At 38.5% G+C, this 23,266-nt stretch overlaps 1 protein-coding gene across 2 annotated transcripts in view; it reads right to left on the bottom strand.

Moving 5' to 3' along the window:
* Positions 1-387: 387 nt before the first annotated feature.
* The window catches only part of zbtb40 (zinc finger and BTB domain containing 40), a 35,211-nt gene continuing 12,332 nt past the window's right edge, over positions 388-23,266 (bottom strand). For both annotated transcript variants that reach the window (XM_088938422.1, XM_088938423.1), the window contains exons 8-18: positions 20,776-20,968; positions 18,647-18,783; positions 17,045-17,216; positions 11,426-11,788; positions 10,824-11,030; positions 8,368-8,532; positions 7,646-7,860; positions 6,534-6,696; positions 2,428-2,514; positions 1,602-1,822; positions 388-653 (exon numbers count right to left, since the gene is read on the bottom strand). In XM_088938422.1, coding sequence (XP_088794548.1) covers positions 459-653; positions 1,602-1,822; positions 2,428-2,514; positions 6,534-6,696; positions 7,646-7,860; positions 8,368-8,532; positions 10,824-11,030; positions 11,426-11,788; positions 17,045-17,216; positions 18,647-18,783; positions 20,776-20,968 — 2,118 coding nt within the window. In that variant the 3' untranslated portion in view covers positions 388-458. The remainder of the gene's footprint in view (positions 654-1,601; positions 1,823-2,427; positions 2,515-6,533; positions 6,697-7,645; positions 7,861-8,367; positions 8,533-10,823; positions 11,031-11,425; positions 11,789-17,044; positions 17,217-18,646; positions 18,784-20,775; positions 20,969-23,266) is intronic.

Raw genomic sequence — 23,266 nt, 5'->3', positions numbered from 1 at the left:
AAGCTCCAAAGTGCTTTAGGTGTTGAAAATTACCAACTGAACCAAAGCTGCTAGAGACTCAAATTAAGCCAACTAAGATGTTTACTCTTTGTCTCTGCAGTGTAACAAATATCCAGTTACAGTTTCACTGGGTGGAAAACAAAACTAGGGCAATGTCTTACATTTAGTCTGTCTTATAAACACAGGCACAGACATTTTAAACACTGTAATTCGGACAGATAGAAACGCTGAGTTCGAACAACTTTGGTAAACATTAGAAAAGACGGGCAGGGAAACAGCTGAGACACCACTGTCGCACCACTACTGGAGAAAGTACATCCATGAGCCTGAAAATTGTATTTTTATACCATGAAGACCACAAGTCAAAGGAGGGGCTCCGGACTGTACCTGACTGTAACATCACAGCAAGTGTCCCAGTGCAGCAGTCCCTGCTCAGTCAGGCACGGTTCAGAAGAACCTCATTGCGTGTCCTCGCAAATGAAAGTAACGGTGCCGTCCAGAAGGTCCTCCACGTTGACAGCTACAATCTCGGAGCCAGAGGTGGAATTCTGGGAGTCCGCCAACGTCACATAGACCTGAGGGCTCCCGAGCTGGGACTGCTCCAGTGTAATCATCTGCTCCGCTGCCCCTGGTTGCTCTGTGGCTCGGATCACCTTCACATTTCAAACAGGAAGGAAAACGAAGCTTCACATGGGAACGGCAAACAGGACGCAGGCAAATTCAGGGCTCCTAATTACGATCAGATCAGTGCTGAAACAGAAGTGGTGCATATAATAGGTATTCATGTATGACCGGTGTTTGTGTTTTCAAAGACAGCCAGAATGCTCCTGGGATATACTGCACACTAAGAGAGGACCCGGAGACTGGCCAGGCACTTGAGAGCTTTCAGCACTAGCTAAGCTCTGCAGTGTGTAGTCAGTTTGAGGAGCGTAATGAAGAGCTTGACCTGGCAGCGGCCTCCAGAGGTTGTGCGCATACACTGCCTTCGTATTCCAGGCACTGGTACAAGGAGTGTTGCCAGCTAAGATGCTTAATAATCATGAAATCAATAAGAAGGAATAACAAATTAATTTTAAAAAAAGATAATAGTAATATGATTTACATACAGTATGGACACTCTATAGGCACGATAAAATGAGGCATTAAAAGAAGAATAAATGTGTACTGATAACAATAGCATTTATTATGTTTTATTTTCCTTTTCTGAATATTTATGACCCCATGTTGGACCTCTGTGGAGCATCAAAAACAGTGTGTGGCATGTATTCCACAAGGCATTTAAACATTTGCATTCCAGTCCTACTTCATTCTTCAAGCATGGTTGCCTTTAGTTGAGGCTGTAGTGGGAATAATGTTGCGTAGGACTGATCTGTGCATTCCATTTCTCCAGCTGGTTTCAGTGGGAATATAATTAATCAAAGCATTTTAAATACAGGAGAGAGGTGTGGGGATTTCTCTGACCAGGGAAGGTGATGGACATCTTCTTCTTAAATCAACTATAAGGCATTGCTTTTCCTTGTGCATCCATCAGAGCATTCCTAATATTTTGGGTGATGAATACACGCAATGTGAAGAGAAAAAAGGGGGGGAGTCACTCTTACCATTTGCGCTGAAGAAGCCTCAGAGCTGGCCTGAAGCTCAGCGGGATGCTGGGAGAGGAAATGCTCCTGCAGTTCCTGCTGCGAGGGGAAGATCAAGTCGCAGTGTCCACATCCAAAGGCCTCCCCCTGCTGGTTAAAGTGCTGCACGCAGAGGTGCTGCTGCAGTTCCGCCGTGGTTTGGAATGATGATGGACAGTACAGACAGTTAAACAGCTGGGCTCCTAAAAAGACAGTTCACGGTTTCAGTTACGTTCATATCTACCTAGGTAGTTCAAAATCTAAATTGTTTAAGGAATATTTTGGATTGAGTCACCAGTACCAAGCAGCTTTTTGGAGGTCTTTAAATCCATTCATACATACATTTATTCATTTAACTTTATGATGTAATCAAGACACCCTAAAAATGTAGGCAATGTTTGCCAACAAAATACTGTTTAGATTTTTCTAACATACTATTGCTTTGTCTTTTATAAAGATTAATACATAAAAATGCTATTTTTTACCCAAGGGCATTAACTACCTTCCTGAAAGTTTTTGCTGAAAAATATTACTTTTTTTAACACCGTAAGCTGATCATGCTTACCTACCAATGTAAAACAAAACCTCAGCCTTTAGATATTAAAAAAAAACAGTTTGCCGGCCTGCTGCTAGAAGCTCACTTCATCCAATAGTTTAAATCATCTGCTGTATTGTGTCACATTTATTGGAGAATTTTAATCCCTCTGCTACCCAGTAATCTAGGATTCCACATTTTTTCAGCAAGTCAAGGGGGTGTGCAGACCCAGAGCAACACCTCAGTTTAATCATGGTAACACAACAGTTTCACCTTCATGTTTCTCCTTAGTGTGCGTCTTCAGTAACTCTGCATCGGGGAAAACATCTTCACAGTCTTGACACTTGAAAAGCTTTACATCTGTAGGAAGAAAAACATAAAGAAAATTACCTTGAGAACAAAACTGGCCTGACTTAAAGTGAACCCTAACCACTGTCACCATGAGGTGATCTCAGGAGGACTGAATCAGGATATTAATCTTACAAAAGGTGACATTCAAAGAAGAGCTAATAGTATTTCAGGACATGCAGAGACACCAGAAAATACCATCTAAATCTTCACTATAGGGCTTCACAATTCCTATTGCGTCTGCTGGTTTTCATTCCAGACTCATGATACGTAATTGAACCCTTAATTGGTCTTTGTTTTAAAATGTTTAAATTGTTTTGTTCTCCTAAAAGTTGTAAGATACCCTCAAGTATTTAATTGGCACAGTTAAACTCTATTACATTTAAAATTCAACTCTGAAAACAATTAGAAACGTCAAATTTCCAAATTACTCATTAAACACAGGGTTCAATTAAATAATTAGGAACCCAGGACACGACCAGGCAGACACTGGGGTCTTGAGGACCCGGACTGAGAAAACCCAGCCTAAAACAAGGCTCTGAGGAAATCTGACTGTGATTCTAAAGGTCCGAATGGAACTGATTTGTTAAAAGCAATCCTATGGGTTCAATTCAAAGATTAAGATGGCACACCAGAGGATTTACTATTCATTGGCTCTGTGGAAGTTATTATTCCAATCATCTAGATTGATGACTGACCATAGTAATTTTAATTTTAGCCCTCAAGCACAGAAGAGCACTTGTACAATAAGCTCAGAACAAAGGCTATTTGGCCAATAAATCATTATTAGAAGTCAAAACCTCTGAGAATCTATGCTTAGTCCGATCATGCAGTTTGGGGTATACAAGCTGAAATTTTGAGTATCAAAGTATCCAGTTCCTCCATAATGAAGAATCGGACAGATTTATATAGCAAACCAAATCTGCTTTCTTTAAATCTTCCGATGTGGAAGTAATTCTACTAAAATTGGGCACCTTCAGACAGCTCAAGGAGTCGGACTAAATTGCTCTTTTTGAACTTCAATCCTTCTCTCTTTTCTAAAATAAAGTACTTAAAGTACTTAAGTGTAATAAATTAAAGTGCGAGATGAAAGAGAAAGCCAAAAGTGCTGTATAAAAGAATTAACTGGGAATTTCCTATTGTGGTCGCTATATATGTGCTTCTTATCTCTCATTCAGTTGGCTTCAACTGCCAGAAAAGAGTGCAGTCACAATTGCCACTCATTATTCACAGCACATTACCCAAGACACTGTATCGCTGCATGGATTCCACTTAAATTTAGGATTGATTTTAAGATTCTGCTTATAACAAACAAGATCCTTTCATAGTCACAGGCTTCTCATTGACAGGAATGGGTTATTGCTTATGCACCTAGCTGCACTTACAGGTCAGAGGGGTAATGTGTTGATAGGCCAAAGGAATTAGATTATATCCAAGAGAGAAGATGTGGTGGGAAATGCAGCTTATAGCTTTTATGGCCTTGTGAGAACTCTGTTGGTCTGTGTTGGATAGTATAACTTTTTAAATACTATTGCAAAGCACCAAGCATGCTTGGCATAGGGGAGGCTTTACACTGTATGAAAGAGTTAAAGGCAATGTTAGCAATAGCAATGTTACAAACAGACTGGAAGCACAAATTAATATGCTCTTGAATATGTAGTGAGATCAATTTTAAATATTACAGATGTTTTAAAAACTATTGTATTGTTATAAACATTATAAATAGAATGAGCATTACATGAAGTCTAATTATGGGATTCTGTCCCACTACTCTGCCCGAGTCTGGAAAAGCAAGTCTTCACTTGTCTCTAAATTCTAGATGCAACATGTCATCCCAGCTCATCCCACTAATTCAAGGGACATAAGTTCAATAGGACTTAAGTCCGTTAAAGGCATCTACAACATATCTCTCATATTCTCATCTTGCAAGAAAAGTTGTTGTTACGCAAGTCAAATGAGGATATACACTGTCATTGTCAAACTGAAATGTCACACCAGAATGAGTCTGCAGAAAGAGCAGCAAATGAAGTCTCAGACCTTCACCCGCTACCGTTTATTAGGGTGGGCTGCAGAAAACCTAAATTCATCTTGGATCCACTGATAGCAAGTCTAAGTGTAATACATAGAACAATAAATGTTTCTTCTGATGCCCAGTATATTCTCAAATGTATTTAAGAAACATGTATATATTTTTGTAAAATATATGTGAATATGTGCTTCAGATAAATGTAACTGAGATTACTTGAATGTACTGAAGCTTTGAAATGCAACACATTTGTCACTGTCTCATTGTGACTGGAGACTCTGTTTCCAGATCACCTGGCACTCGTAAGGTATCCACACATACACATACACCAACAATTCACCAAGTATAAAAGGCGATAAAAAAGGTTTCAAACATAAACAAACTTTAACTAGTCTGGAATCTCGATAGCTTTGCTTGCTTTGTGAGTGCACACAGAGTAAAGTAAGGTCATTCATATAAGGTCAAAACTAAATATTAACTTAAACCAAACACCTGTTTCCTTTGTTTTATAAATGAAATAACTTAAATGTACATGGATAAATCCATGTTTAATTCACGGGTTTTTAATACATGCCTTGTTCTGTTTTCTCACCCACAACCTGTAGGACTCAACCATGGTAACAGGTGCTGGCTTAGCAGTGCCTGTTCCAGGGCTGTGCATGCATGGTTCTATATGTAAGAAGATATCATTATGTGGGGGTTATATTTTCTTAAAAATATGTATGTACATAAAGGGATTAATAGCATTTTATTTTTGTTAATGACTTGTTGAATTTTAAATTGTGTATATATTGAAGGAAGTTGCATATCAGAATTCTGATTATTATTTTGTATAATTCTTTTTTGCTGTGCAGTGGAATCTTCTAGGGGGAGGAGTTTTACCTAGAAAGCAGCTCCTCAGGAAGGGAGAAAGGAGATAGGAGGAAGCTTGTAGTAGTGTAGAGAAGGAGCTGCCTACAGCAATCTATTTTTTTAATCAATTAATGTATATATTTTTGTAACTATAGATTTGTGGGTTTTTTTCCTTTTGATTACTTTGTATTTTATCAGGTGTTTTTGGGTGTGGACTTTGGGAACACAGATCCTCACAATAAACACCTTTGCACTTCTTTGTAATTGTGGCTGTGTCATCATTATTGCTGCATCCCATTTGTGCTTCTGAACTATTGAAGGACGAGGCTGTGACATTTTTGGTGTCAGGAGTGGGAAGGCAATCCACAGAAGACAACTTTCCCAAAGAGGGAGGTCCGGACTGTGCTCTCAGAAAGCCCGATCAACGAAGCCAGAGAAGGGGCCCTGGGAAACAGTTGAATCAGATGTATCAGAGGAGAACCCAAATAAGGGTTTAGTGCGCTGAATAAGATGCTTCGAATCCTTCCTTATGACGTCAGGATCTGGGACCAAGGAACATAAACCGGAGGATGGGCTAACAGCTGCAAAATTGGCCCTGCAGTACCTCAATGAACGGCGAGAGGGTCCATCAAGACATCAGCAGACTATACCCATAGGACTTAAAAACACTAAGGATGACTGGAACATTGTAAGCACCTCGGAGGGGGTTGGAGTCTTGAGGATGGCCAAAGGAGAAAAAAAATACAATGCAGCCCATATGGCAAGTAAGGACTTTGTACAGTATGTTTCTATTGTCAACTGCCAGGGCACAAAAAAAATCAGTGTGTTTTGTTATGCCTTTTGGACTTCATGGCGCTCCTGCCACACTTCAACACCTGATGGATAAGGTACTTGAGGGATGTGATGATTACTGTGTTGCATATTTGTATTATGTAGTCATCTACATAACACCTGGGAGGACCATCTCCACCTCATCAAAGTCCTAGGTTGGATAAATAATGCAGAAAAGTGTGAGTGGGACTAAGGATGAGACTGTGACACTAATATTACAATATAATGCATGTTTTAAAACTTGTTTGCATGTTTTTTCCAAATGGTTTAAATTTATTGTACACTATTGTACACTTCAGGTTCTGAGTTCTTTGACCCTTACCTGGATGCATGGCTTTTTCATGTTTGCTGAGAGTCTCACTGCTGGGGAATGTCTTATCGCATGATGAGCACTGGAATTGTGAAATCTTCACAGAGCGATGACTCTGTCCAGCAAACACCTCAGGGTGATTGGTACGGTTATGATACCACAGCCCAGAGACTTGCTGAAAAGCAAGGAATATGTTCAATTATACTGGTTACATGGAGATTTGTTTTAGAGTTAAGGAGCATTCTGGACTAGATTGACTAAAAACCCACACAATCTTCCTGCTCAATTTTCTTCCAATTAAAGAACCAAATGAACTACAAACAAGGGCACAACTTTGTGTAGTCAGTTATGCAGTTTCTGATAGTATTTTTTTAAATCCTGAAAGTCTTTTAACTTCTAAGATATGCATCAACAAGTAAACGTATATTTGTTATTTGGAGTACTTGTTTCCATCACAGAAATGCAAAAGAAAGGCTTTCAAACAATGCAAACACCGATAGCATATATATCTCCAAAAGCTGTGGATGTAGGTAGGGTCAACCAAGGGGACTATCATGCTTACAAATTAATTCTTAATCGTATGAAACTGGGCTAATTCCCAACCTCTGGCTCCTTCAAAAAAACAGCTAGAAACAATCTCTGATTCAATTAGTTAAGGCTTTATACGAGTGACATCCTGTCGTTTGCAGATCATTTCCTCTGCGTGAATGCAGCTGGACATTTGCAACATGAGAGCGGCAAAGGTCAGTTTAGAAAGTTGTCAGGAAGTCAACAACAAAAAGTCAATGTACAAGTATGTAATTTAAAGGGATTGGTGGAGACAACAAAACACATTAGGAATCCTGTAATGTGCTCTACACCTGATGGAAGATTCGTTAGTAATCAAATCAGTGCCTGACTGATAAGACACTGTAGGCTGCAGATTTGCTTTGAGAACAGAAAAGAACTGCTAATGTTATAAATAAGTTAAAAAAAAAAACATTCTCAAAGCTGTACTATATCTCTTCAAATTGCTTGTTTTGCTTTGTCAGAGGGAAAAAACAGCTGGAAACCTAGCATGGCTGTGGAAGTCAGACTTGTTTTATCTTTTTTAACATGGTCCCCAGCAGAGGCTGGGAGTGTACCTGGTAGGCCTTGTTGCAGATCTCACAGCTGTAAGGCTTCCCCCCCACGTGGATGACCATGTGTTTCTCGAGCAGCGCCGCGGCATTGAAGATCTTCCCACACACCACACAGGGGTGGAACTCCTTGGGGTGCGATTCCTGGATGTGCTTCCGGTGCTCCTCCAGACATGAGAAACTCATCCGGCACTTCTGGCAGTCGTAGGGGTCGTCAATATCTGACAGCACACAAGATCCATACATCTTTAAGGGTGAACACGTATTTTTTGCAAAAACTGGACTAAATATCATAATATTATGTTTTTATTTTTTAAGAAGTGTAAAAAATGTCATTGTTAGTCTCTTATGTATCCTTTCCAAACATTCCCTGTCCAATTAATTAAACGTAATATTTATGTGTTTGGCTGTAACATGGTAAACTGAGAAATTACGAGGACCTTTGGGTTCCCTTTGAAATGGAAATCAGGAAAATGGCTTTCAGAGCTGGTCTCTAGAAAATGGTGTACACAAGTGTTATTTAATTTTCTGACAACTGACATTTTATATCTACAAATCATGAGGGGTTCACCTGAGCAAGGTGGAGTGACAAAATACTCTACAAACACCGATTTGGAAATTTAGTTATACAGAGTGCAAATATAAGGAAATGTCTCCAGTGTATTTCATATATAAAATGCAATTTTCCCGGACGTTTTAATACTGCACAGACTGTTGGCTGTACTCACTGTGGAAGGTCTGCAGGTGCATTGACAGCCCATTGGCTTGGCTGAAGCCTTTACCACACTCCCTGCACACATACGGTTTGTCTCCTGTGTGAGTGCGGACGTGGCGGGTCAGCTCAATGGACTGGGCAAACACAGCCTCGCAGTACTGGCAGGCATACATCTTCCCTAGGAGAAAAGCACCACTTTACATGGGAATCATGGATCTAACCTGCTCACTTACTTATTATGGGCAACATTTTCTGTTAGAGGTCCACAATTCTAATACAACTATATGTGTAAATTTAACATCTATGGATATGAAAGATTCTCTCTTTTTACAACTGGTTAAATAAATTTAAATAAATTTATAAAGTTATGTTTATGGCTGTTCATTATTAATTTTTACCAAAATGTATAACAGACTAAAGCATGGAAACCACAAAACTGAATCCAAAAAAGGTATGGAAAGTAGTAAGACAAATGGAAAATAAATCAAAATCGGCACAGTTTGACGTGCTAATATTATATAATTAAAAAAAGAAATAGATGAATAAGGGTATTAATCCATCCATCATGTCTTCTGTATGTCGGTACTCCATGCAGATCTCTGTAGACCAGCAAAATCCTCCTAAACAACAGCTATATCCACGATATAGCATATATTGCATAATGTTGCATATATTCTTATGCATTAGAGAGAATATATCCATAAAATGGCGACAGCAAAGTTTTTCAGACAGACAAACTATGTCTGAAAGTGTCTTTAATGTGAATATTTAGGAAGGACACCCTATGACACCAGAACCAGCTTGGTCTGTTTTTGGAAAAGTGTGTACTTTGTTCTTTCTCAAGATTTCAGGTGTAATTTAGTGCCATTTCTTAACTTCTCAAGATGTCAGCTCGGCAAAATTATTTTCTCACACATTCACAAATAAAAATATCCAGTGGATTAACAAGTGAAAAATTCATCCCATATAGAATACATTGTCTTTATTACCATAATTTAAAGGTAATAATAATAAACATTATTTTATATAGCACATTTAAAAGCACTTCTCAAAGCACTTTGCAGAGAGAAAAAAGAATAAGAAATAAAAGAAATACACAGTGAGAGGAGATAGCAGAGTCACACAGTTACAATGAGGGTTTGAATACAAAACAAAACCAAAGGGGTAGATACAGAACCAGTTAAGTAAAAGCCTTTCTAAAGAAGAAAGTTTTGAGTTGCTTTAGAAAGAGCTCAGGAAGGTGACTCTCTGATATCCTTGGGGATAGAATTCCAGAGCTCTGAGGCACAGCAAGAGAAGACCTTTTCACCCATACAGAGGAGACAGACAGGACACCAGAATTAGGAAGGTTGTGAGGTGGGGAGTAGGACAATAGTAGCTTAGACAGGTCAGCACAAGGATTTTGAAGTTGACATGAAACATAATAGGAAGCCAGTGGAAGGACTCCAGGATAGGAGTAATGTGATCACTTGCCAAAATCTGTACATATTGTAGTTTGTTCAAAGTGGATTTAGACATACAGGCGAATAGACCACTACAGTAATCAATATTAGAGAAAACAAAAGTGTTGACTAGCTTTTCAGCAACAGTTAGCGACAACATAGAATGTAGTCTGGCAATATTTTTGAGGTGGAAGAATTATGTTTTTATAATATGTTGCACATATCTGTTGAATGTCAAGCCTGGATCAAATATCACCCCCAAGTTCTTCAATCTAGATGGAAACTCAAGTACAGTGCCATCCACAGATGAACAATTACTGAATTGGCTTTACATAGTTGATGGAAGGTGCCAAAAAGCAGAACTTCAGTCTTGTTGCAGTTTAAATGAAGGATAGTTTTCACAGTTGTCACAGTTTTTGAGTCGTCCATGTTTTTATGTCAGATATGCAATCAGAGAGCAAACACAGACACTTCAGTGTCAGGTTTAGTAGGAGGTAGATTTAAGTGTCGTCAGTGTAGAAGCGATAATTTAGACCATGGGATCTTAAAAGGTGAGGTCCCAGTATCAAGTCCTGAGGAATATCAGACTTAATGAGTCCAATTTCAGAACTGAACCCACCAAGAGAGACAAAGTGACAGTGAAGTGAGACTTGAACAATTTAAGAGCAGTATTAGAAACTCCAAACACAGTTTGAAAGTAAGATGTCATAGTTAACAGTGTCAAAAACAGCACTGATGTCAAGGAGAATAAGAATAGAAACAGAAACAAAATCAGAAGCCATAAGCCATAAGAAGATAGTGACTTTAACCAGGACGGTTTCTGTGTTGTATAGTTGTCTGAAACCAGATTGGTGGGTTTTTAGAGATTACTTGCAATGAGATGGTTGTTTAACTGAATTGTAACAGCACATTCCAAACTTTTTGCAAGGATAGGTTAGATATAGGGCGGAATCTGTTAAGGCTTGAATTAAACTGAAATTAAACTTCATGCTTGACTTTCAAGCTAGTCCTCCCCTACGTCCCCTACCTTCAGAGTGCTTCTTTTTGTAGTGGTAGGCCAGTGCTGCGGCCTGGGTGAAGGTCATATCGCAGTGCTTGCAGAAGAAGGGCTTCTCTCCTGTGTGGAGCCTCATGTGGTTCTTCAGCGTGGAGTTGGCTGCAAACTTAGCTCCACACTCTTCACATGAATAGGGTTTCTCATCAAAGTGATCTGTACGCTTGTGGTAAAGCATGCCTGCAAGAAAACAGAAAGAAAACAAGAAAACTGTCTTTTAAAGCCCACAGAATACGGCCAAACAACACGTAAACTGTCTGCTACATACAGAAAAATACACTGAATTACATTGTATACCATAATACATTTGAAATCACATCCACTTAAACAGCTTGGATTTCCACCATATCTCGTGTAATACCATGAGAGATGTACATGCACAATATTTACAGAAGAGTGGAGTATTCACCCATCTGTTTATTTTCATTGTGCCCTTGCCACCGCAAACAGGAGCGCTGGGATTTCAGACTCAAACCCACCCAAACCTGGCTGTCGGCAGACAGCTGAGCCCAGGTTCATGTTTACCTTACAGGGATCAACCGGTGTGCCACTCAGGATCAGCTCCTTTTTCTCACCTGACTGGTGGGCAAAGCTCTTCCCGCAGATATCACAGGTCACTGGCTCATGGCGTCTCTTCTTCCTCTTGCGAGGCGGGCTGCCATGGGACTTGGCGAGATGCTGCTGCAGGGCTTTGGGGGTGGACATCTTCTCGGGGCACTGTGGGCACTTCAGCTGCGTCTGTTCGGAGAGCCGGCACCTCTTGCGGTGCACCTCCATCCGGCACTTGAATTCAAAGGTTTTCCCACACCACTCGCAGGGGAAGCTCTGCTTTGCTCCTCCCTTCTTTCCTCCCTTTTTTTCTGCCCCATCGCCCGGATCCTTCTCCCCCTCCCCTGTCTGCGACTCTTCAAGCTGGCTCTTCCGATCCGCCACTCTTTCTGGGACAAGAATCAGCAGCGCAAGGTGCTGCGTCAGAATTCAGCTCCTGGCCCGTGTGCACAGGTACACAGTTTACACACACATAGCAGTAACATACAGTAGCTTAAATAAGCCACTTAGGAAAAAGGTGCAAATGTCTAATCTGACATCATTTAAATGATCTGGACTGTATGGCGAGAAAATATAAAAAGGCATACATACAAAATTATTAAATCGAGGGAAGATCTGTTAAAATTGTGCATAGCATCAATAAAGCATCATTCACTTTATTATAAAAATGTTATTCCTATAATGGACACTCAAAAGTGATACAAAGGGATGGTTTCACGACATTGTTAGGTGAGAAAAGTTCAACCAAACAACCTAGGTGGGATAAAAAGCCTCTACTCATTATTAGTTTTTCTCATGTTCTTCATTGAAGATGCAGGGAGGTGCCCAGAAGCACAAAAAATACATTTTTTTTCTTTTTCGATCCTGATTTGATCACTCATCCATTTAATTTAATGTTTTGGACTAAAAGAACATAAAAAGCAGTTTATCAACACAGAGGACTTCAGTGAACATCACTGATAACAGTGCAAGTCCACATTTGTCTGTCAAACCACTGGGAGGATCACAGGAGTACAGATAGTTAGGCACTTCTTGCAAATGCGATCCCATCCAAGCCTAGTGACTCTCGTCCAGAGAGTCAACAACTTCCAGTCAACTTTAACTAATGACACGAGAGTAAGAGTGTTATGATCTCTGGACTAAAAGGTTCACACTATAACTATAAGAGAGCCCTTTACCCATCAGACAATGTGTACAATCATCAATCTAAACTGTCACGGCACTTTCTTAATTTTTAAAAGTAACAATGTCACTTTTCTATGTTTTTTCTGCTCAGCTGGGTTTGCCCATTTCTAATTCAGCTTACCAATCTGAACTCATCAGAGAAGAATTAAAAAAGATGGGTCCCCTCCAATCTCTCTGCTTACATGCATCCTCATTTACAACCCATAGTCTAGTCTAGAGGTGTCTGTGGGCTGATGAGAAAAGACCTGACTTGGTCTCAAGAATATTGCTCAGCTGCTTCTGAATATTCCAAAGCAATTATATTTTCAAACACTACACATATCACAGGGAAATAAATAACAGCCCCTCTGAATACATTTCAGTTATTGGATATTCTTAAACTATATTGAATATTGAATTCTTAAACTTATCCAACAAACTTTCTGCTTTTATTCAAACACTTGGTTATCTACTTTCACCAGAGCTGAAAACAGTCTAAGCTCTTGGCCTCCTGAGAGTCAGAAGAATTCATACAATAGCTTTCTTTTTTTTTTTGAGGCTTGAAAGCAGACCTGTTTTTTTTTTGGGAATGCCATTTTATATACCAAAGGTCTACAAGAATAATTTATGAGACGGGCAACCTGATTAGTGTCACAGGCTTGTCCCACCAGAGAAACCAGTTCAAGTCCTCTATCGCCATTTACCTCAAATGAGGACTGACAGGATTAAAAAATATGATTACAAACAAAATACACCTCTTAATTATGTTCTTTTAGCTGCTTGTGTGTTCGCCTTATCAGAAGAGAGCTTGCAGGGTACAGACTGAAAGACTAGTGCTCACTCAGGACATAGGCACGGGAGATTTAAACACAATGAAGAAAGCCAAAAGAGAAATGGCTGTCAAGTCACAAACAGAAGGCTTAAAAGGGGCAGAAATAAACCAGACTAATGGTTCACATTAAATTAATGTAAAGAAAAAGCTATAAATCAAATTTCTAATTGAAGTTCAAGAGAGAAAGTGGATTTAGACAGATACAGCTAAAGTATTAAAGGTTTTGCAACTGTAGCATTCAGAAACTTGAAGATACTTGTAGACCTACTCTTAATTATTCAATATAATTCCCTTCACTTTAGTCCACTGTTCTTTAAATCTAGTGATCCACCAAAATATAAGTTACACGCCGCTCCTGTAATTGGCATTATACCTCATGTATGTCCCCGCAGCACATGTAGCATGTCAAATGAAAAATGACACAGTGGACAAAAAATAATTCTGATAAAGGCAATTATAAATTAAAACAATTTTTAATTTACAAAAACATGTAATTTTAACCGATTTATCATGAAACTGTTCATAAATAAAGTCACAACTAATCATCCAATATTAATAGCAAAACTGCAACTCAATCCACAGTACAGGAGCAAACTGAATCTTTAAGAGATGCCATCTATTCTAGAATGTGGTTTCTCTTTGATTCTCAACACCCCTGGACAGTGAGAACTCTCAGACACTTGTTACAGGAGTATCAATCTACAACAAATGCTAGCTTCCATGTTCAGAGCATAAAATATACAAAGATCCTCGAAGTCTTTCATTGTCAATAATTCAGACAGTTCTACTTACTACAGATTAATTTTTTATAACAATGATTTTCCAGTCAGTACTGAGAATATCTAAAGTTACTACTTCAATCTGAGAAATTTCATGATTTAGTTGACTACACATCACTGACAACCTCAGCTGTGATGTTTAATTTTAGGCTAAAGCAGAGTTTTGTACTATAGTTTTAGTAGACTTTTGAGTGCCAAATGCAATGTTCTTCTGTATCTTCTTCTGTTCAGGAATGCATTTACAGTTTCAACATATGTACAACAAACTGTAGTTATTGGGCCCTACCCTGACAAAACTTTATTGGTTAAAAATATCCATTGGTTTGAATTTTGGGCTTAAATATGATTATTTTTACAGTTTCAGATAATGCATCAAAGTCACATCTTAGGAAAAGCTAAAATCTGTTAGAATATGCCTTAAAATACCTATTCGCTCTTAACTAAACCTTCCTGTTATAGTACAGGAACAAAAAAATTCAAATCTTTTCCTCATTTAATGTAGGGTTCTAAATGCTCATTTAGATAAACGTGATCAGAATTTCATCTAAGCAGATACCTAGCTAATTACAAGTACAATATTTTTATCACAGTCCAGCAGTGTACTGCAATGAAAGCAAGCAGAACTTTCCATAAAACAATTTGTCATCTTCTTAAATCAATTATGCAACTACCCACAAAGAGATATAAACAGAACACAAAAATGTCGAGTTTGAATAGTGTTGTATTTCTACAGAATCAGTTTGTATCACTGAACTGCTGTGATTCAAACAGTTCCTACACAGCCATTTGTCAATAATTGTTACAAAAATATTTTACAACTTTGCAGGAAAGGTTTACTGTATGCCCTTCTATACCATAGCCCCAAGCTTGCTTGACATGTTGTTGATTTGTGGGTACTTTGATCATGTCTGACAACTCTCCTGCTATTCGACTTTTCAAGGACTAAACAAGCAGAACTTATTTTTAGATATTTATTCTATCCTTGACATGATCAGAAAATGTCACAAATAAAGCTCATCAACCTGCCCATGAACAAAAAAAAAAATTAAGTTCTCAAACTTAGCCTTTTATTTCCTTTTTGATCCCTGTAGCAAAAATAAAAAAAAGGATTCTTTCAAAAAGTTTTTTTTTTTCCTTTGGGGCTATAGCATCTTTTAACTAACTTCATGGTTGAGTGCTTAAGGTTACACATGAACTTAATTTTACCCTAAATCAAGGGTCTCAAGCACAGCTCCTGGAGGGCCAAATGTCTTCTGTCTTCTTCTCAAGCTCTCAGTTTCATAGCTGGTCTAATCATTAACTGTTTAATTTGCAATACTTCTAACAAGCTCCAGGGTGTTTCACAGTAAACTGTAAAAGTAGTGAAGTGTAATGTACTGTATTTCTGAGTAACAAACTATAAAACACTGTAAAAAATCATATTTAAGAAAATGTTTCACTCCTTAATTGACTGTTCAGGTTGGAACATTAGCCACAGAACACTCAACCCTCCAGGAAATTAGTTGGTTCTCCTGCCCTAAACAGAACTTCAAGGTCATAAGACCTTGGAAGACATTCTGATGAATTTTGCAAGTTTCTTTGTCTTTAATGCTTAATAACTGAGATTTTAGTTTATGTCCTCCTGGAGGCACATATTCCACCTGGGAATTGTAGTACTTTTATTATTTTACTATTAGTGTTTTAAAAAAATGAAAAAAGGTAAAACCTTAATAAATTTAAGGCTCAAAAAGGAGTTTTAATGACCTCCAGTCCAAGCTTCAGGTATTAATCTTTATTCAAGTGGTACAATTGCTTCTGAAACTAAAAGGAGTCATTCCACTTTGACATTTAACAAATTAACAATTAAACTAAACAAAGCCTAAAAATCCACTCCCTCATGCAGTGCATTGAAGAAGAACAGCGGAAAAGCAGATAATATATTTACTGTATGAAGTATAAATATAAATACTATGTAATAAATATTATGAGTAATTAATGATCTATGAAGCAGTGTGGTTTTGTGGTTTTGAAAAATCTGGCATTATACATTACCATAGTTTACTGCAACCATAGAAGCAATGTGCAACATGCCTATATTTTTTATTTTTTTTAATCCAGACAAGATGTTAAAAATATGTTTATCAGACTCTCAAGATGCAACCTTACACTCATGTAGGAACATCTTTGAGGTAGCCTTCTTTCTGATGTACTTCACAGAAACACATTTTTCCAAATCTTAAAAGAACAAGCTGTAGTTAAAATTTTGCTAGGAGCTGCAAGAGACATCAAGCAGTCTGGAGATTATACCTCATTCATCATGCAAGCTGAGTTTTTTAGAGGTCATGAGATATGAAAGCATTACTCACTCTATAGTTAATTTGTACAATGTAGTTCCTTCATAAATGTTGCTTTACAACTGTGGTGAAGGAGAGATCAAATACAAATTTACTTATGTACACAAATGAATTGGTACTTAGGGTGATAATGTGCTTCCTCTCCATTATTAATTTTAGTCTAACTGGATACAAAACTGAATGTTTTTTGGTTTTACTGATAAACAGAAAAGACCATAGGGGGATCTGGTTCAAATATTCAAAGTCTTCAGAGGCTAAGGCAAAATCAAACAAATGGACATAAAACAGAATAATCAAGTGGAAATTATGGCAAAATGCATTTAAATCCAAAATTTTTTTTCATTTTTTTTTAAATAAGGGTTGTTTAAGTCTGGAACAAGCAATTCAGCCATATTTCTGAAGCTTGCCCTCTGGCTTCTTTCAAGAAATGGCTAGAGGAGATTCTTGGATCAATTACCAAACAATCTATAGTATACTGGCCTCAGGAACTCCTCTCATTTCCAACATTTATATTCTTATTGTTTTTTTTTATCTTACCTGCCTGCTCCAGCTCATCTGCGAGAGGCCGAAGAGACGGAAAGAATCCCTTATTAAGGCTGACTAGCTTACAGAAAGGTTGTGCAGCCATCGATTTCTCATGAAGAATCTTGTCCAGGAGAGTCTTCACCGATTCATTGAGATTGACCTGTGTTGAGCAGTTTTTTATGAACTAGGAGACAAAAACATAATAGTTCACTTTTTCTCCACCTCTTGGTCGAAGTTTTATGTTCAAGGCTGGAACATCTTAAGACATCTTTTTGTTTCCGGACGGCCATCAAAAGCCAGGACACTAATCTCAATATTGGAAAACCAAAAAGGACAAGAGGCAGTTTGTCCTGTCTTGCTAGATTGCACACAGCCATGTTTCAGATTCATGATATCACGCCTGCAATCGAAAATCCACTGGTGCACAGACACCAATCTGCCCCATCTCATGGCCTTGAGACAGGGAGGGGAATCCAACAGCAGGCAAGGAGCTGAGCATGCAGACAAACTCAAAGTGAACAAATTCTGGGAGTAAAATAAACAGGCAAGAAGCAGACCTGGTGAATTACAAAAAGACAAAACACAGGGAGATTCCAAAAGTCGTATCAAAAGCAAGGCAAGTTCGGTACATGTAAAGACAGTCCAAAACCAAGCAAGCAGGTTCAAGTACAGAGAAGCAATCAGGACTAAGGGATAATCTAAGAATCGACACAGAAGGACAAAGCAAGAAGTGAAAACCCAGGGAGAAAAACTCAGAGACATCAGCACACAGCAAGATTTGAGTGGAATTCAAATGAGGGGTAATGTATTCACGGGGTACCCTCACTTACATATCCACTGGTGGACAAGGTAATTAATAGATTGATTAATCTTCGTCCCAATCTCATTACTATGGTAACTGGTGAATTAACAGGCTGAAGGGGTAGTTGCCTGGGGATGAAGATATTATGGCTGTGTGCACCACTGGAATTTCGATTGTAGCCATGACACATGGAGCAATCCAAACAGCTAGAACAAATCTACGGCCACAGATCTTAAATCTTTGTGAATATTTGTAAAGGGTAAAGGCAAAGGGCATCAGATTTCATTAATATACAATATATTTATAGACTCATTGGTGAGTTCAGTTGTAGATATCCTTTTTGCTAGAAATCCAGTTTTCAACAGAGGACCCTAAGGATCATTAGTAAATCCCTCTGCCTGGAATGCAGTGTTTTGATCTAAGGTTATGTCATGAGCTAGCAGACTGCAACTAAAACTCATCAAGAGGTGGGGCAAAACCGATTAAGTTCTGCAGGGACTGGTTTGGCTCAAACTCAATCTAGGTCTTCGGCTCCCACAGTAGTAGCTGACTGACTGGGTATCTCTGAGACTAAAGCATACCAATCCATCCATTTTCTAACTGCTTTATCCAATGCTGGGCTGTGGGGGAGCTGGAGCAACAAGCAGTGGGTACAAAAGAGGATACACCCTGGACAGGATGGCAGTCCATTGCAGGGCACACAGAGACACACACATTCACATCAGGGCCAATTTTCCCAGAAGCCAATTAAACTACTTGTATGTCTTTGGACAAAGTCATTACTGAAATGAAAATAAAAAGCTATAGCATACCTCAATTGCATCTCCAGATGGGCATTCTGGCTCTCCAGCTACACTGTCTAGTAAAGTGCCGAGGCTGCTGATGGTTTCTGTGATCAAATCCTTGTGTCTTGAGAGAATTTCCAACAACTGACTCTCTAGATCTAAAACTGAAATCAAAAGAGAAACACAGGAAGATGCAAGTGCAATTTTCAGGATTTGTTTTGCCAATTTCACATAATGGCTCCATTAAAGAGCAAAGACTTACAGAGACAACAGCTGCCTGTTTTTCACAGTCAATAACACTTCATGGTGAGAGGACACCATTATGGCAAAATGCAATTTTTTCCATAAGTCTGAAAGTCTGAAATAAGTTTTTGCCATAGGTCCAAAAAAAAGCCATCCCTTTAGAGGTCACAGCCCTACAGTCGAATGGCTGGTCTGGAAATTAATTAACTTCACCAGTCTTCTGAAGACAGATACGAAGTACCCTTGGAAATGTGCATATTCTATTGATTTGTATATTGCATTAAAACATATTTTTAATTGTTTCACAAAGTATCACACAAGCAAATCTTCTCTAAATTCTCTAAAACAACCATTAAGTTTGTTTTCAGAGCAGTGAAACTATTTTCTAATAACAAATTAATGAGAGAGTGCTGACCACAATGCTACATTCGCATGCAGCACAAAGTGTGAATTTCATATTTGTTACCAGCAAAATCAAAACACTGCACCACAAACTTTATATTTTAAGACATAGGCCAACCTCATCTTTACAATGGTGCATTCAAAACCAAATGTAATGCAATCTTTTTAATAAAACCATTTAACTGGTGATGCAGGTCAGAGATGCTCTGAATTTCATTGATAATTTATCAATCCTCCCACAAAATACAACTGCAACAGCAAAAACCCGCCAAAATATATCAAACCCAATGTCCTCACCAAAATGAACAAGATGTGTTTGAAAATGGCTGATGATAAACTTAAGGTTGCGAATGTTATTTTCAAACTGACAGCCTATGGAAAAGCTGATATAATATGTAGAAACAGCTATCATTTAGTGAATTTTGCCTATTAAGAGACTTGGGGTAGGTTTATAGGCATCCTGAGCGTTTGTAATTTTTTAGGGCTTTGTTCTTTATTTTTGCCCATCAATCAAGTGAAGATCACACAGATTCGTCAGTTTGTCATAAACAGTACACACCGGAAGTGTGCAAAAAACATTACAGCCTAAACACCACAAATAGGTTTTCTAGAACTGCCTAAGTGCCTACAATAGTAATGATAATAGAATGTTTATTCTTACGATTTTTTTTAATTTTGTTTCAATTTTTGGAAGGTGAAGAAAGATTTTTTTTATATTTGATCAATCAGTGTCAATTTTTTAATTCAAGGCAGTACATATATAGGAGAAGCCCTGGAAGCAGAAATTATCATCCTAGGAGTGCTACATTTTGAAAAATTGACTTTTGAAGAAAGAAAATAAATTGTATTTGTTGTTTTTTTTTCCTGTTTTTGTTTTTGATTTTTTTCTTGTGCGTACTGAGCAATACAAAATAAATTGTAAGGTTCAGACTTGATGCCCAAGGGATGCCCTTGAATTCAAGACCCTAACCAGGCTTGTACTGTGTATACTCTCCAAGACAAGTGAAGATTATTAAGGGTACATCCATTCAAGGCAAAAATTACCCTGGGGTGCCTTTAGGGGTGGGATCTAATTTGGAAAAGCCAATAGCACGTTCATTTCAAGCAACATTACTAAAAAGATCATTTACTAAATATCCTTTAACAATTGAAGTTAATTTAATTAATTCCTCTTAACAAGTAGTGGTAAGGTCATTTATGACAGGACAATGACTGCAACTCGATAATTCCATAATGCATACAACACTAAAAGAATTCTTTATGCAGTTTCATATGAATTGTGTCAATTTTGGGCCTGACTGTAACTCAAAAACTTATAAATGGAAACATGAATCCTGTTTTATGAATGGGAATTTTCTGTGGGTTTTATTGCCTCTTTAATATCAATGGTTCAGATGGTGAACTATCAAGATTAACTAAAAATATTTTTATTTTAAGGTCAAATTTAAGGAATTTTGAGATAAAGAAAAAGCATATTACCATTAACACAATAAAATGTTTGAACACCTTACCAGAATGGATGAATCGGTCAGCTTCAGGGTCCTTCCTGATGTCTTGGATTAGGAGCCCAAGGGCTGGGATTTCTGTCCTGACCAGAAGTTTCCACACTGCCAGCACCTGCACTGAGCCCTTCTCCACAGCCAGAGACAACAGCCTGTCCAAACAGCAAGGGCTAGCTCCCTCCTCTAGCACCTGCTTCATCCACTGGAGGAACACAAGCATACCACACCACAGATTTACAACATTTTGAATAAACATTTTTTACAGCAGAAACCGGAGCTGGAGCCACTGCAAAGCAAGAATGCAATGGAGTGGACGTATGTAACAGTGTTTTCACTTATAAACTAATACCATGTTCGTTAACAATTCCTCTGCAGCCAAAACCTCTGGACCTATCCACTAACCCTAACTGATTAATCTTGTTTGGCCAGGGACACTTCTTAATAACCAGCCCCTGTACCCAGACACAGAAGCTGTCAATCTTGATATTACAGTACTGTTTCAGTCGGTAGACTGACATGATTCCTACATCCCAAAGTAGCAATTGCAGACACGACTCCCACCTGAGAGCTCCACCTTTTATCTCAGTTCAGGCAAACACCATACCTCCTAGCCACTGGAGTAAACCTTGGGGAGAGCAAACTGTCCCTTTCTACTCTCGGTCCTCCCTTCTATAACCCATGGAGTAAATCTGATTTACTGTTCTCTATTTTGTGGGTACATACAGTATAAGCATGGGAAGAGCTACCGTGCATCTCCTCTCACATGTAAACCCTAAACAACTGTTCTTAAACCATCCTATTTAACCTCCATAGCCAAGAGACTACGTTTTATCCTGATCTAGAAGTCCTACTGTAGCTGGAAGAACTAAAGAGACTGTTCAGAGTTTCCTGGAGCCTTTTTAAAAAGAATTCTAAACCAGCAACAGCTGAAGCAAAGCCAATACATGCACTAACTTCTCTTTAAATACTCTGAAAACCACAACCTAGATAAACTTTGTCTCTTCAAATACCCCTTTAAATAAAACCCTTGCAGTATATTATGAACATGAACAATTTAATCCACATATCCTCTAGGATTTTCTACTATTATGAACATAGCTCAGTTTAGGTGACACAAAAAAAATGGATATTGATCATTTAAAAATATTTTTTACTATTAATATTAAATACATGACAGACAGAAGTCAGACAGAAGTGACAGAAGCTATCAAAGAGATGAAAGTGGGCAAAGCAACTGGACCATCAGGAATAGCAGCAGAACACTTTAAGAACCTCGATGAAGAGGGGATTCAGTGGCTGACGAGATTGCTAAACAATATTGCAAAGGAAGAGAGAATTCCAGAAGAATGGACAAAAAGCAGTATGGTTAAAATCTACAAAGAGAAAGGAGACCCAATGGAGTGTAAAAACTATAGAGGAATAAAACTTCTGGAACATGGGTTGAAAATCCTGGAAAAAATTCTGGACAAGAGACTCAGGAAGATAGCCAGGATCCACAACTCACAATTTGGATTCTCAGCGGGGAAAAGCACAACAGATGCCATTTTTGTGATGAGACAGTTACAGGAGAAGACACTAGAGAAAGGGAAAAAGCTGTATGTGGCCTTTCTGGACTTGGAGAAGGCATATGACTGTGTGCCCAGAGAGGTGGTGTATTGGTGCTTGAGGAAGAAAGGAGTAACAGAAAGCATGGTGAAGTTAGTTCAAGCAACCTATAGAGATGCAACTACAAAGGTGGTCACACAACGGGGAGAGACAAAAGAGTTTGAAATCACAGTTGGAGTACACCAAGGATCAGCACTAAGACCTTTCCTTTTTATAAACATTATTGACACACTGACAGAGGAGGTAAGAACAGAAGTGCCTTGGGAACTCATCTTTGCTGATGATGTGGCACTGATGGCAGATTCAGAAGTAGAACTACAGGAGAAAGTGTTCAAATGGCAGAGGAGTCTGGAAAAGGGTGGACTGAAAATTAATGCAGAAAAATCTGAAATAATGGTAATGGAGAGAAGAGGAGATACTATGACCAATGTTGAGGAGACAAATGGAGGAAAACTGAAACAGGTTGATGGCTTTAAATACCTTGGATCAAAACTGGTAAAGGGAGGAGAAACACTGGAGGCAGTAAAACAAAGAGTGAAAGCTGGATGGAACAAGTGGAGAGAAATAACTGGAATAATCTGTGACAGGAAAATTCCTAGAAAGTTAAAGTGCAAAATGTATAAGACTGTGATTAGACCTGTACTACTATATGGAGCTGAATGCTTGGCAGTTGGAAAGAGGGAAGAGAACTTGAGGAGAAGAACTGAAATGAGGATGTTGAGATGCATTCTGCAGATTTCAATGAAGGATAAGATCAGAAATGAAGAAATCCGTAGACGATGTAGGGTGGTGGATGTGATTAAGAAGATGCGAGAGGCAAGGTTACGGTGGTATGGACATATTATGATGAGGGACGTTGAGGAAGTAACAAAGAGGGTAATGGAATTTGAGGTGG

This window comes from Atractosteus spatula, chromosome 20, assembly GCF_055471065.1.
Source record: "Atractosteus spatula isolate fAtrSpa1 chromosome 20, fAtrSpa1.hap1, whole genome shotgun sequence".
Lineage (NCBI taxonomy): Eukaryota > Metazoa > Chordata > Actinopteri > Semionotiformes > Lepisosteidae > Atractosteus > Atractosteus spatula.
Note: the sequence above shows the minus strand (reverse complement) of the source record. Positions and strands in the feature narration are given on the sequence as shown.